The sequence below is a fragment of the Gymnodraco acuticeps genome, unplaced genomic scaffold (assembly GCF_902827175.1).
Source record: "Gymnodraco acuticeps unplaced genomic scaffold, fGymAcu1.1, whole genome shotgun sequence".
Lineage (NCBI taxonomy): Eukaryota > Metazoa > Chordata > Actinopteri > Perciformes > Bathydraconidae > Gymnodraco > Gymnodraco acuticeps.
Window position 1 is genome coordinate 1,121,840 of NW_022990990.1, and position 14,637 is coordinate 1,136,476.

At 38.9% G+C, this 14,637-nt stretch overlaps 2 protein-coding genes across 4 annotated transcripts; both read right to left on the reverse strand.

Moving 5' to 3' along the window:
- Positions 1-301: 301 nt before the first annotated feature.
- Positions 302-5,546, reverse strand: si:ch211-244b2.3 (uncharacterized protein LOC557230 homolog). 2 transcript variants are annotated; one of them, XM_034235879.1, is made up of 11 exons: positions 5,151-5,546; positions 5,028-5,067; positions 4,561-4,690; positions 3,763-3,907; positions 3,268-3,388; positions 3,108-3,159; positions 2,880-2,979; positions 1,731-1,836; positions 1,528-1,609; positions 903-1,075; positions 302-788 (listed from the first exon to the last, which is right to left on the reverse strand). In XM_034235879.1, the coding sequence occupies exons 1-11, from the start codon at positions 5,151-5,153 to the stop codon at positions 727-729; spliced, it is 1,014 nt and encodes a 337-aa protein (XP_034091770.1). In that variant the 5' UTR covers positions 5,154-5,546; the 3' UTR covers positions 302-726. The 2 variants fall into 2 exon arrangements, with proteins under 2 accessions (XP_034091770.1, XP_034091769.1); XM_034235878.1 differs by having other exon boundaries at positions 305-788; positions 3,108-3,186; positions 5,151-5,541.
- Positions 5,547-10,088: 4,542 nt separating this feature from the next.
- si:ch211-244b2.4 (uncharacterized protein LOC541512 homolog) lies at positions 10,089-14,416 on the reverse strand. 2 transcript variants are annotated; one of them, XM_034235806.1, is made up of 10 exons: positions 14,313-14,416; positions 13,319-13,431; positions 12,782-12,980; positions 12,489-12,633; positions 12,275-12,407; positions 12,051-12,171; positions 11,503-11,581; positions 11,320-11,422; positions 11,110-11,230; positions 10,089-10,866 (listed from the first exon to the last, which is right to left on the reverse strand). In XM_034235806.1, exons 1-10 carry the CDS (start codon positions 14,326-14,328, stop codon positions 10,805-10,807), a joined length of 1,092 nt encoding a protein of 363 aa, XP_034091697.1. In that variant the 5' UTR covers positions 14,329-14,416; the 3' UTR covers positions 10,089-10,804. The 2 variants fall into 2 exon arrangements, with proteins under 2 accessions (XP_034091697.1, XP_034091696.1); XM_034235805.1 differs by having other exon boundaries at positions 12,773-12,980.
- Positions 14,417-14,637: the final 221 nt, after the last annotated feature.

A 14,637-nucleotide genomic window follows, 5' to 3' on the forward strand; every position in this document is an offset into this window, starting at 1 on the left:
TAAGGCACTAGAGGGGATACGTTCAAGTGGACCTATCATGTTATATTTGAATAATATGTTGTAGGGCCATACCTATATAAAACATGTCTGTGAAGTTTTTTTTTCAAAATACCAAACAGACATGCATTTTAGCCATGCCTCATTTAGCTCTATTTGCTGTATTCCAGCCCTGTTTTTGCAAGGGCTGATTCTGTGGTAAATGAGCTGCAGCTGACCTCGCTCCCCTGCAAAGGAGGGGGGCGAGGCACGAGCGTCATGTTACCATGCTGTTATGCCACGCAACCTCTCATTCCCCTGATAGGTGGAGTTTCCCATATAGGCGGAGCTCCTTGTTTCTGACGTCAGAGATATTTCAAATCTGGATCAGTCTGTATCAGATCCGTTACAGCCCCGTTTTTAGAGATTTGGGTATGGAGGAAAAGAGAGAGGGTTGTGTTTTCTGACACTTGGTGAGTTCCCTGACACACCGGGGACACATATTCATGTATAAAAGACGTACAAAAGTGCATTTTGCATGATAGGTCCCCTTTAAATTAGTCAATATGAAAAATCCCTGACAACTTCATGTTTAAAGTAATCCTATTGTGTCATTCAATAAGCAAAATGAAAGACAGTTTGTGAAAATCAATGCAGAATAATTCTATTGAGAGACAACCTGAGGCAGGAAGTGAGGTCAGTGTGAGGATCAACATTAAGACAACTTCTACATCTGTTGACGTCCCACAGTCACTGGCTGAGTCTCCTCACTGATCGGGTGGTGGTTGTAGACATGTTCTTCTGAGTCATGGCTGCGAAAAGAAAACAATGCACATTTAGACTCCTGATAAACAGAATGATTCATTACTGTGAAATTACCACCTTATTTTGAAAGGGGGACATTACAAAACAGAACTTTAGCACACCTGAGAAGTTTAGCTCATAGCTAAACCTGTTGGCGGTAAACTTCATGGAGCCTGACGGGGTCTGTTGGTGCTGCCGCTCAATGTCCTGACTGGAAATGCTGCTTTTGGAATTTAAATAATCTTTCCACATTCCACCGATATCCTGAAACTGCCATCGTGGTGAAGTGCCCAAACTGCAGAATAGAATAATAGAAGTGGAACATATTCACAGGAGCATACACTGTTCACATATTACTGCCACATTAAATGAGCTGGTGTTGCCAGGCAGATTTGGCACATAAGAGACAGAGACATGAGTCTAGCAGAAAATGCATTTACAAATGAGAAGGGAATAAGGAACATTTCACTTCTTAATAATGTTTTTTCATTTTAAGGTGTAATTGGGTTTCAGTGTTTGTCTTTTGACCCCTTTCTACTTAATAACACAAACCAAATGAATTATTAGGAAGATGAAGTATAGTATTAATTAAGAGGCACCCCTGAAATTGCAATATACTTTATAGTATAGTATCTTTTCAAATGAGGGGACTTTGGTTAATTCAAATAAGAAGTATGGTATGTGTTTAAACTAAGGTTATTAATGATTATTATGGTGGTGGTTTAAGGGTGAAATGTATCTCCTGACCTGCTGTCCTGTTGACTCCCAGAGTCAGCAGTCCTCCTCACTGCTCTCCTGGTCCCGATAGTGTCATTGACTTGACTCATGCCTACGACAGACAAGCGTACAGGGTTTTAATGGCAATTCAAACTGCTCTCCTCTACTAAAGCAAAACGATTGATTGTTTTGTTTAGCAGGAGTGGCTGTGTAGCTGTATGTGTGTTCCTTACTAGAGAAGTCGAGCGTGTATGAAAATCCTCTGATCTTGAAGGGATGTTGGCCCTGAGGATTCAGCTGGTATTGTCTCTCAAGGGCAGCGCTATCAAATGAACATACCTACACACAAATAGAAAACATAGGTCCATTTAATAGAGGGAAGCATTTGTAATTTGACCACCAGATGCCGCTGTAACTGTTACATTATTCACCAGACAAGTTAAAGGTCCCATGACATGGCCATTTCTACTGATCATAATTCCATTGTTGAGGTCTACTAGAATAGATTTACACTGTGCAATTTTCCAAACTCACATTGGTTTCTCAAACAGCATCTCTGTATAGTATGTGTATTCACTCTCTGTCCTAAACGGCTTGTTGGAGCTCCTGCCCCCCCCCCCCCCCCCTCCCTGTGAGCCCAGTGTACTCTGATTGGTCAGCTCGCCCACTCTGTTCTGATGAGTCCACCACCGTTACAGCGGAACATCAGTGATTATGTGTTACAATGGCGTTAGCAACCAGAAAATGACACCAGTAATGACAACCAGATGAGAATGCTGTCTGGGTGCCGTGTTGGCGGGACGTTGTGAGGCTCGCTACTGCGAGGAGCGGACAGTGTGAGCTGGCTTACTGGTGTGGTTTCCTGGTTGCTGCGTGGGGTCGGCGAGACAGCGAGACACAGCGAAACCCAGCCCGAAACCAGCCCGAGCACACACACACACCCGCAGCCTGGCTGTGAGTCTTTGTGTATCTCACTGCCTCGCCGCGTCCCGCCGTCTCAGGCTGAGAAATGGACCAATCCGCGGACTTAACGTAACGGCTCCGCGGACGTAACGTAACGGCTACGCGGATTGGTCCATTTGGGTATGGTTACGTCACCATACCCAAAATGGAAATGGAAAATGAAAAATCTCCAACGAGGCATTCTGGGGCAGCATAGACAGGTATTTTCTGTGTTAGAGTTTTACTCGCTACAGGGTGTACTTTGAGGGTTTGTGACTTTGCAGACCGTTTATATGCAGAAAAAGCTACATAACACACAAGGGGACGGGTAATAACCGGAAAAGCATGACATGGGACCTTTAAATATATTCAACTAATCATAACTAAGAAAGTTAGTGTTTCGGGCTGAAAGTAAAAAATGGTTTAGAAGCCTTACTTACATTTGCTTTGTATTCAGTCCATATACCCTCGTCTCCCATGAACTCCCACCTGTAGCCTCCACCTGTGAGCTTGGAGGAGGAAGCTGAAGTGGAGGAACGGCTGCAGAGAAAAACACATTTTATTCAGGGTTTAACTACTGAAATTGCCTTTCTAGTCATATTTAGTGTATATTTAAACATGTAAACAAGTCAAATATAAGTTTATGATTCCTACAGATAAAGTCTCACCTCTCTGCGTTGAAAGTGAATTTTGGACGCCTTCGTAGATTTCTGCGCAGGCCTGTGACGCAGTTTGTTTGTGTCATGACTGCCGAATAAAATCGGTTGGATCAATAAAGACAAATATATTGAATTTATTGAGCTCAAAAGATAAAAAAATATCCCATACTTGAGAAGTCGAGTGAGTAGCTTGAGGAGCACACTGTGAAGTTGAAAGATCCTCGAGGGTTAAGAGTGAACTGACGCTCCACATCTCCACTGCTGATGGACGAGGACTGCATGTTGGAGCTCTTGGGGAGGAAAGCGTGTTACTAAAAACTGTTTAGTAAACCTTTGAGGTACTTGGACTTTACTATGTTGCTACCTTATTTACGTCATAGTCAGGGCCACATTTGATTCAATGAGTTCCACTTATGTGATTATTTTCCTTTTTCAATGCATGTTCAAATAATTGAATATCTCACCAAAATGTAAGGACAGGAAAGAAAGTCCAAAACCTTAAAACAGATTTGCGTATGACTACATGTCGTTGTTTTGTTGTGTCCTTTTACTTAAGGCTTGCAATAGAGTATTTCTACATCGCTGCATTGTTACTTTAAAGGATCTGAATACTTCTTCCACAGCTAGAATAAATGTAATGGTAGTTGCCTGGGATTTCCCTCACCTGGGATCCAAATTCACGCCACAGCTGGTCATCTCTGAAGTACCAGCCTATGTCCTCCGTCTGGCCCTGAGGGAGGAAACTCAGTCTCTGCACCTTCAGATCTACATTCTGAGTCAGCAGCTCATCAAATTCTATGAACACCTTCCTGTGGAGACACATGGGATTACATTTGAGATATTTCTTGGATTGTAAAAAGATGTTATACGGCATGTTTTAACACCACATACTTCTGAGTAATCTATCATTTGTCACCATCCTCATGACCAATGTAGTTTTATTCCCTTAAGAATCTAACTACAATAAGAGAAATGTTTTTGGCATTTCTCTAAACAAGAACTTACTAACTTACCAGAGGACAGAGGAAAAACAAAGATTCCTACTTATTTTCATAATAAGAATAACAGTTATTGAACAAATTACAAGGAATTGGTTAAAAGACAATAACTTAATCAACTCACAATGGAAAAATCTAGTAGATTAAATTTAAGGAATGAAAAAAATAGCCATGAGAATCATGTCTTTGATGACCGATGGCAAACATGGGTGAGTTATAGAACACAAAACACATACAATGACCATTTCATGATTTTTTTTAATGTTTCCTGATTTCTGGATTGTTATGTAGTTATTTTATGTACGAGTTGTAATCAAATAATTTCTTAAAATGCAAATAAAATAAAAAAAGTATCTAAATACTGTATGACAGGCTGCAACAATTGTTCAAACGTATAATATATATAATAATTATGACTTAAAAAATGCTGAAAACTGTAAATCTCAGATGAGTAAAACACTAACATATGTTTGAAGTTGATGGTGATTCCTTTAGCTCCAGGTTGGCAGTAGTGGGTCTCGATCAAATGGTCATTGTCGATTGGCAGCCATAGATGTCCATTTGACAGCTGCCACTCATAATGTTTCCCATTGACTGTAAAACAACAACATATGGGATCTCATTATCTATCTGTTTTATTGATGACAAAGAGCTTTGACAACTCAGGTTAATGTTTGACACTAGTGTGCTAATAAAGTTAGTCGAAAGGTTAAAAAAGTACCCAAGTTATGTCTGACTTCATCGAAATATGTCATATTATTGTCATGTACTCTATCACTCTTTCATACTTTTTAATCATGTTATACTCCAATTTGAAGCATTTGTTTCTTGGAAACGTCGACAGTCCTGATAGGAAGCAGTTAGCTGAAAGGCTAAGATGCACACTTCAGGTACTAAGAAGTCATTCAGGAATTCTAAATATCATACAAACCTGCAGTCTCCTGCCAATGGTTCATCTCGTCAGCATTTTCCTGTGAGAAACAAACACAAATATGTTCATCTCACATCACAAAGAAACTTTTAGAGTCTAAGTGATTCCGTGACGAAGACTCACCATGATGTTACGAAATATTGTCCTAATAACATCAAGGCTGTTTCAAAAACGGAAATAAAAAGAAAAAAAAGGTACTGCAACGATATCCTTTATAGTTCCATTAAATCCACTTGAATATCTCTTACTCGGAAACTGATGTGATGGTTTACTTTTTAAAGAAGCTTTTCTTTCACTTTCGTTTCAGGGCAGGTTTATCACGCACAGATTGCACGTGAATTGCTCACGCAACAAAACCAGGAATGAACAACATGATCTTTTCAGTAAGGTCACACTCAGAAGTGGAGAAGTACTCAGATCGTGTATTTGAGTAAAAGTAGAAGTACCAGAGTTTAGGAATAGGGGAGAGTGGGGTAATATGGCAAGTATTGCCACCCCTGTTATCTTATCTAGAAAACCATAGAAGAAGTTGGTCATGTGACCACATCTTTTTGAAGAGGCATCCATTTCAATCATCCTGCAAAGAAGGGAGACACATGGCTTGAGAGGTTGATTGATTGATTGATTGATTGATTGATTGATTGATTGAAAAGTTTATTAACAGCTTGTATATTGGGTACAGTACAGTACAGCTCAAAACATACAATTGTTAAGGGGATGCAGACCAGAGAAAGACTTTCGTCTTGTTTACATCAGGGTCCCCCATTTCCAATTCAGGTAAGCACATTTAAGTTAAAAAAACCATTTTTTGCCCTCCAAAGTAACATTTCTATGATCAAGGTTTTTTGATTGCTGTGTTTGAACAATTTAGACAACTTTGAAAACAGTTCACACATGTTTTAGTGCTTTAGTAAGCTACACCATGAGTCTATACAGTTAGCATGATGCTAGGTCAAAACAGCTGGGGGATGTATTTTTTTCAAAATGGTGGGCTTGGGGTGATTTGTGCCAAAGGGCCTTATGATTATTTACTATATATTACTTTATTGTATTTTATTGTTATTGTACATTGTATTCTTACATTTGATCACTAAAACTATGTGACATTCTTAATTTTAGACCAAAATCCATCATGCCACGCAAATACAAAAGGAAGACAGACATGGTTTCAACTCCTCTTGAGGAGTTGGAAAGAGCAGTGAAAGAGGTGCAACAGGGGAAGACCATACGTCAGGTTGGAAAGGAGATGAAGATCTGCAGGATGACCATAAAAAGATATATGGATAAGAAAAAAATAGGAGAAGTAACAAAGCCAGGCTATGAAAGAACAGCAGTTGCCAAACGAGTCTTCAATGAGAACATGGAGAAAGAGCTGGCTGACCATATTAAGACACGAGCAGCAAGGTTTCATGGCATAGGTGTCATGAAATGCCGTGAACTGGCTTTTGAGAGAAGAAAAGGGCTCTGAAAGCTGCAAATCAAACCAAAACCAAGAAGAAAACAGCTGTGTACAGTAGCTCAGAAGAAAGCTCCACCACCAATGATGAGGCAGAAGATCGCCTGGAGAAGACACACAGCAGAGAAAAGGAACGGGCTGAAAAGAAGAAAAGGAGTGGAAATAAGAAGGGGGCTCTGAAAGGGTCAAAACCAACCAAGCCCAAAAAGAAAGTGCTCTCCAGTAGCTCAGAAGAGAGTGACTTTCCGATTCCACTTAGCGATGCCACTCATTATGAGAGTTCAGATGTCCAGAGTGATGATGATGATGGTGACAAGGATCTGTCTACTGGTGACTTTGTCATTGTGAAGTTTGCAGGTAAAAAATCCAAATCCTATAACTATGTTGGATTGGTGGAGAATGTTGAAGGTGACGAGATCAGTGCAAAGTTTCTGAAGCAAAGTTGTAAGAGGTCTGTTGATGGAAAGCCCATCTTCACATTTAGAGAGAATGATGAAGGAGTCATCCCTAGAGGTGATGTGCTCAAGAAACTACCCACACCACAAAAACTTGGTGGTACAGCCAGAAGGGAGTAGAAGTTCACATTCCCCTGCAGCATTGACAAGTGGGATGTTCAGTAGTAGGCCGAATCTGTGAAGAGATTCAGATGCAGATGATTTGCAGATGATTAGGTGCTCATTTTGGAATTTTAATTTTGTTCTGAGTATGTGTTCATGTGGCGCTAGGCCTTGTTTAAGCAAATTGGCCACACCACAAAACTCGGTGGTACAGCCAGAAGGGAACAGAAGTTCATATTTCCCTGCAGCATTGGACAAGTAGGATGTTAGGTGTTCAACGGCCTTGTTATAGAAAAGTGGCCTCTGATGTTGTTAAAACTTTAAATAAACATTAAATAAATAATTTTGTATTGAATTTGTCTTGCTTTTATATAGCATTATTGTTTGTGAGATTACAATTATCTGTTTTACTTCAATTATCAATGGCACAATTTACCCCAGTGTATTGTCTCTAATGGCACAACTTATCCCGCACCGGGGGCAAGTTGTGCCACAAAACCACTTTTTTTTCTAAAGCTATATTTCTCAAACAGTTTATTTAAGATCCGAAGTGATTGTTCCCAGGGATGCACAACATCCTAAACTATATGTACATATTTTAGTTGGAGGCATTACTGTAATCCCCTTGCTTTAAAGGCACTACTTACCCCACTCTCCCCTACTCTGTTACAACAAGTACAAGTCCTGCAATAAAAAGGTTACTGAAGTAAAAGTATAAAAGTATTAGCATCAAACTAAACTTAAAGTACCAAAAGTAAAAGTAGTCATTCTGCAGATTGGTCCATTTCAGAATAATATATATGATATGTTTTATAATGATTGATAATTAAAGTGTTCTCAAAGCTGGTGAAGGTGCAGCTAGTTTGAATGACTTTGTATACTGCAGGGTAGCTTGTGAATTTACTCCAGGTGGAACTAAAGTCTGATTTAAGACTTGATTATATTTCACATCATTCATCCAAATGTGCAAAGAAGCTAAGGATATTAAATAAATGTAGTGGAGTAAAAGTACACAATTTACCTCTGAATTGTAGTGGAGTAAAATAAAAAAGTAAAGTAGCATAACATGGACACACTCAAGTAAAGTACAAGTATCTCAAAATTGTATTTTAGTACAGTACTTGAATTAATGAATTTAGTGACTTCCCACATCTGGTTACACTTTAATCTCACTTGAGGAAGCTGCATCTGTATTTTGTATGCACACATATATACATACAGTTTCAAGAAAAAGTGAACCCTTTGGATTCTCCACACATAGCGTTGTGTGTTCCCTCCAAACAACTCAACTTTGGTTTCATCTGTCCACAGAATATGTTGCCAGTAGTGCTGTGGAACATCCAGGTGCTCTTTTGCAAACTTCAAAGGTGCAGCAATGTTTTTTCTGGACAGCAGTGGCTTCCTCCGTGGTGTCCTCCCATGAACTCCATTCTTGTTCAGTGTTTTACGTATCGTAGATTCGTCAACAGAGATGTTAGCATGTGCCAGAGATTTCTTTAAGTCTCTAGCTGACACTCTAGGATTCTTCTTCACCTCATTGAGCATTCTGCGCTGTGCTCTTGCAGTCATCTTTACAGGACGGCCACTCCTAGGGAGAGTAGCAACAGTGCTGAACTTTCTCCATTTATTGACAACTTGTCTTATGATGAACTGATGAACATCAAGGCTTTTAGAGATACTTTTGTAACCCTTTCCAGCTTTATGCAAGTCAACAATTGTTAATCGTAGGTCTTCTGAGAGCTCTTTTGTGCGAGGCATGGTTCACATCTGGCAATGCTTCTTAAGAATAGCAAATTCAAAACTGGTGTGTATTTTTGATAGGGCAGGGCAGCTTTAACCAACACCTCCAATCTCGTCTCATTGATTGGACTCCAGGTTGGCTGACTCCTGACTCCAATTAGCTCTTGAAGAAGTCTTTAGCCTAGGGGTTCACATACTTTTTCCACCCTGCACTGTGAATGTTTACATGGTGTGTTCAATAAAAACATGAAACATATAATTGTTTGTGTGGTATTAGTTTAAGCAGACTGTGTTTGTCTATTGGTGTGACTTAGATGAAGATCAGAACACATTTTATGACCAATTTATGCAGAAATCCAGGTAATTCCAAAGTGTTCACATACTTTTTCTTGCAACTGTATATTATTAAAAGTGAAGTTTTTATGTCTTGTGTTCTTTGTCTACAGGGATTTATTTAGGATAACACAGCTGTCGATATAGTGCATTTTCAAAATATTAAAACAAAAAACAATATTACATTAGCCCTTTCATGCATAGAGGTCACTACAGTGGACAGCTATTCAAAAGGTGTTTTCTTGTATATGCATTGTTTTTTTTTGCATAGTTGCACCATCAGCCACTACATAGGACCCTATTGCATCATCCCATACACTGCCACTCAGTGCCAAGTCAGTGTAAGTGCATGATACATGTCTCTAAACCAAGATGGACGACAGAAAGCCACATGGACCAAGTCACCCATCTATATCCTGTCAATCCTTTTATGGAAAGCGTCCCCTGCAGGTATAAAAAAGGTGGTGACATCAAGTAACAACTAAGGAATCATATAATTCATAAATTATCAAAGTATTGATGTTATGTTGGCAGGAAATCATGATTAACCACCTGTCCACTACAGTGGACGTCATGCATCACTGGCTATATTTCAACTACAATTCATACTGGTACTGCTGCTGTTGTTCCCAGGGCCGACCCTCCCTACAGGCAGATCATGCAGACTGTGTGGGGCCACACCTTGCGGAGGGGGGCCTCATCTGAGGCGCACCTATGCGCTTATGTGGCGCAATTAGGGTGGCGCGGCACGGTTTCGCGCTGCGAGGCTCCAGTAGCACTCATCAAATAACTGTGCGTGGGGCCTCAAATTGGCCCCTGGCCCTCGTTATTCTTGAAACGCATACTGTCCACCTGAGTGGACATATAAAAATCTCTTTGAAAAAACTAGATTAAAAAAAAAAAAGTTCAAATCTTGTTTTTCATGCACCAAGAGCAATAATAACACTTGGTAAAAAAATCCTGACTGAGGCTTTCATAATTCATGCATGAAAGGGTTAGATCCATTTTTATTGAACGAAAATGCATATGTATGAAGTAGAGTAAACCTTAAGATCCAATAGTTTGAATCTTGAGCAGAAATAATTACATATTTATATTGCATTATGCAACCCCCTGACTTTTATAAAACACTTAAAAAAGGTAATTATTATTTACCTTGAATTTGCATTAGACATATTGCCAAACCAATCAATGATATTATAACATAACAGGCAGTGTGTATATGAAATATAAGAAATATATGAAATATATAATAAAATATAAGTCTGATCATTCCAGGAGTGTTTTTCCTCATTAAGCTAAAATGTGTAATGTCATCTTATAGTATGGTAGTAAGTATTTGTACGGTGTGTGTGTGTAAAATTCTGCAAACGGCAAATGTGTCAAGTATCCATAATCTGAGGTAAAACTTGTCAGGCAGCATTTAGGTGAGCTGGTAAACTTCAAAGCTTTTTTTGTACAAAATCCAAATAAAAAAAGAACAGTCTTTGGCATCATTCCATCTTATCCTGAATTATGTATTTCTTCTGTAAAGACGCCAATGTACTGCCACGTCAATTCATAGCAATGATTAAGTTTGCTTCAAATACCCCAAATAAACACATCTCAGATTGAATTGATTGTATAAATATGGTATTGCACAATTGTTTTATAGATTTTCTTCTTGAGCTCTTCCAAATCTCCTTTAATTCTCACACCAGCACACGTCGGATCCTGCGTGAACGCTTGGTCTTAAGGTTGGTTTGGATCATCGCTGCAGAGGGAAAATAAAATAAATAAATGCTCTACTGTATGTTGTGTTTCAGGATTACTCTTCAAGCAACTTTACAGTTCATTATAGCAGGGAGAGTTGTTTTTTCACCCTTTATTTAGCAGGAACATGTATTTTATAGGATTTCCTAGTAACAAACCACGATTTATAAACTCATGAACTTATTAGTAAATAGTTAACCAGTAAAAAAAATGTGTCCTCTTACAGTTTTTGAAAAATAACTACCTGCAAAATCCAGTTTGTAGGTCTGTCCCTTCACGTCGAAGGTCATGCTGCTCTGGGGGTTTTGCTGGTACTTCCTCTCGATCTCATCACTGGTTACTGAGCATTCAGTCGACGTTCCTCTCTGCTGAAACCATTTGAAACATCATGTTTTTTGCACTTCGTAACAAAGACAGATACAATTTCTTAGCTTAATGGAACCAGATAACTTGCCCTGTGTTTGAACACATGCCACGTTCCACTGTTCCCCTCAAACTGCCACTGTGGTTTGGAGCCCATAGAAAGATTCTGGAAAGCTAATAGTGCTTGAGAAGCTCTGTAAATATAAAATTCTGGATTAATTTGAAGAAATGGTTTGACTTTGGGAAATGGTTTATTCACACAATCCAGACTCACTGTGCTCCTGCGAGCTGTTGTCGGAACAGTGGTCGACGAGTTACTTTTCTCTTTTTCTTTTTGGACACCTGTCGCATTTCTGCCAAAAAAAAGAATAAAATAAAGCTGCTTTCTAAGAAGAAACTAACATTAGGCCAATTTACAATCCAGTTCACACATAGATTGGGATTTGATTTTAGGTAATCTGCGCACATTCAAGAGCACACTTCTGCACATTTGAATGCTGATATGTTTGAATGACATTATTCAATTCTACAGTTGTATTTACATTTCAATGACTGCTGTTTGGTTTTTACTCCCTGGGAAGTATTTCACTTCAGAAATAGTTTTCTATTTAGGTTTGCAGTCCGGTCCTCCACTATATCTTTAGATTCTTGTTGGGATATTCCTGACTTCATTATCACAACTTTTGCTTTTAATGTGTGCACACGACCCTGATTTCTCATGGGGTGTGTACTTCCCAATGGCACAATGTTCTACATTTGGATTTAGTTGGACAGGATTAGTAAACATGTGCATTTGGTGAAGGTTTTTTGAGTATACTTCACCTCTGAATTTAATCTCAGAGGTTTTAGCACCGACGTTGTACGTGACAGAGCTTGTTGGGTTACTCTGGAACTTGTTCTCTATGTCAGAGCTCTTCACAGGACTGCGGTGGCCCTTTGAGTCCTGTCCAGAAAAAAAAGTATTCATTGTCAAATTGACCAAGAAGATCAAATGTTAAACTAGGGACTTTTTTTTGCACATGGTCCAAACGTTTAATTCTATCTACCTTGTCTCCATATTTGATCCACTTTCGACTCAGTGTGCAGTACCAGATCCACACAGTGTTTCCATCATCCAAACGTCTCACTCTCAGACTCTTTCCATTCACTCTCATCCGGTTAAAATCTATACTCACTGCCCTACAGACAGAGACAGAGAGATCAGTCATTAAACCGTTTTTGATGTAGAAAATGTTTCGGCACTGCATTGTTATCTCTTACCCGTATCGTGTGTTGTAGATTGTAATGCCTTTGCAGTGAGGCAGCGAATACTGGGCCTCGAGGATGTGATCATTGGCAACATCCATCCAACCATTTCTTTCATTCAGCTGCCACTGGTAGCATCTACCATCAGTGAGCTTTGAGTCTGGTTAAAAAGACAAAATGTAGAATTACATTTTTTGAAAAATGACAGTGTGCAAAGTAAAAAGTGACGTTTGTAGTGACTCAAAACCACTAATTGATGAGTCGATAAGATAATTCCAGTCAACAAAATCGGGACTAACATTCCTCACCACTAGACGTAGATCGGCCTGAATCCCGGTTGCTGGCCCCAGAGGGCTCCCCCCCGCCTGTGGGGTGGTTCAGCTTACACTTGGACCCGTAGCGACAGCTTCCTATCAGGGCAAACTGGCAGACGTGCTGGAAAGAGCACCTCTCACCATCCCGACACCGGCCTTTGTTGTAATACTTGCAGGGCCCGTTCCCATCCAACTGAAAATGGAAAGTTTTTGAATCACTCAATTGGTAAATAAAGTAAAGTTCTACATCAGTGTGAAAAATAGAAGGTGTCAAACATGGCAATAAACTCTCTTTAGCATAACATCTATGATATTCCAATAATGTAACTATTTAAAAAAAAGTATTTATTACATTTTAACAGTACACCCAGGGTGTAAATAGCCAATGTAGCTATACAACTAGCATGTTCCACTAAAGTCACCTGGGTGCAAATAACATCTGCCTTAAAAAATACGTAAGGCCTTAAATGGATCCACCTCTTGTGGCTTTATGTGCAATAAATAGATGCTGACTCAAACATCTTCTCCAACCTGAAAACCATCTCCTTCATCTGAATCACTGTCACTGTCAGACTCTTCACTGGCGTCTGATTCCGCCTCAGAGGAGGATTCAGGGTCACTAGAGGGCTTTTCCTCGTCAGCATCTGGGAACAATGGCACAAAACAATAATTGAGAATGAAAAACACACATCAAAATGTGTTTACATATTTGGTGAACACTTGAACAAAATTCCCATTGATAATGACTGAACATGATCATTATCCTTTAAGGGTGAAAAGTGGGGACACTTTTAGTTGTTATGTTGCAATTGTTTTCTGTACTGATATTTGTTCAATGAGAAATGGTAAACAATTAATCAAAGCTAACTTTTTAATTATTCGTTTTTTAAAATAAAGGGCCATAAGATATTCTTTGAAGTACATTTTAAAACACATTTTAAAAGAAAGTGCAAGTTAATATTGAAAAAAATGACTTATTATCTTTATTTGCTGCCCCCTGCTGGGTCATTAGATCATATCCAGTAGGCCTATGCTTTATGGCCATGATCTACACGTTGCAAAAATAATGTATAATGAAGGAAAGATAATAACCCTGAATTTAATTTAACTCCGAGTAAATGAGAAATTAAAGTAAACCATGATTATTACTATATATGTTTGGGCTTCAGTAGAACCAGAGTAGAACAGAGAGCTCATCAAAAAACGAAACTGAAACTTTTATGTCATGTTTTCAAACAATCATCGCCACTTCTTATAAATCTGTGTCTGACTGTCCGATTGCGAGGTAATACTTTCATCGTGTTTCCCCTATAACGTGGCATATAGACTTCTATTAATCTTTTTTGATTTTGCCTCATATCAACATCTACTACAACTCAAAATGTCTCATTTTGCATATAATAACATACAGTGGCCAGAGCAAAAGGGTACCTAAGCATGTCGATAAAACAAAAACACATAAGTAACTTATTATATTATTATTATAGTATGAATATTATTATAATGATGTTAAAAAAGCACTCACGACAGGCAGACGCCATTCTCTATCTAACACTTTCGTTTCCCTAACTTATATATATACAGCCACTCCCACACGCTGTTTGACGAGCAGCTGGTAATGCAGATGTGAAATCATAGCAAGATCGACTGCTGATTTGAACTACACAACTCCTTAAAGGAATACACATTCAAGCAGTTAAACAATATGCAATGTCAATGTAACGTTCAAAGTGTTATTGTAAACTGTATAGGTTCACAAATATTGCGTGGGAGAGCAAAAACAGCTGGATTCTATGTAATATTACTATTTTATTTAGCAGTATGCTAAACCTCCACACCGCTAGATGGCA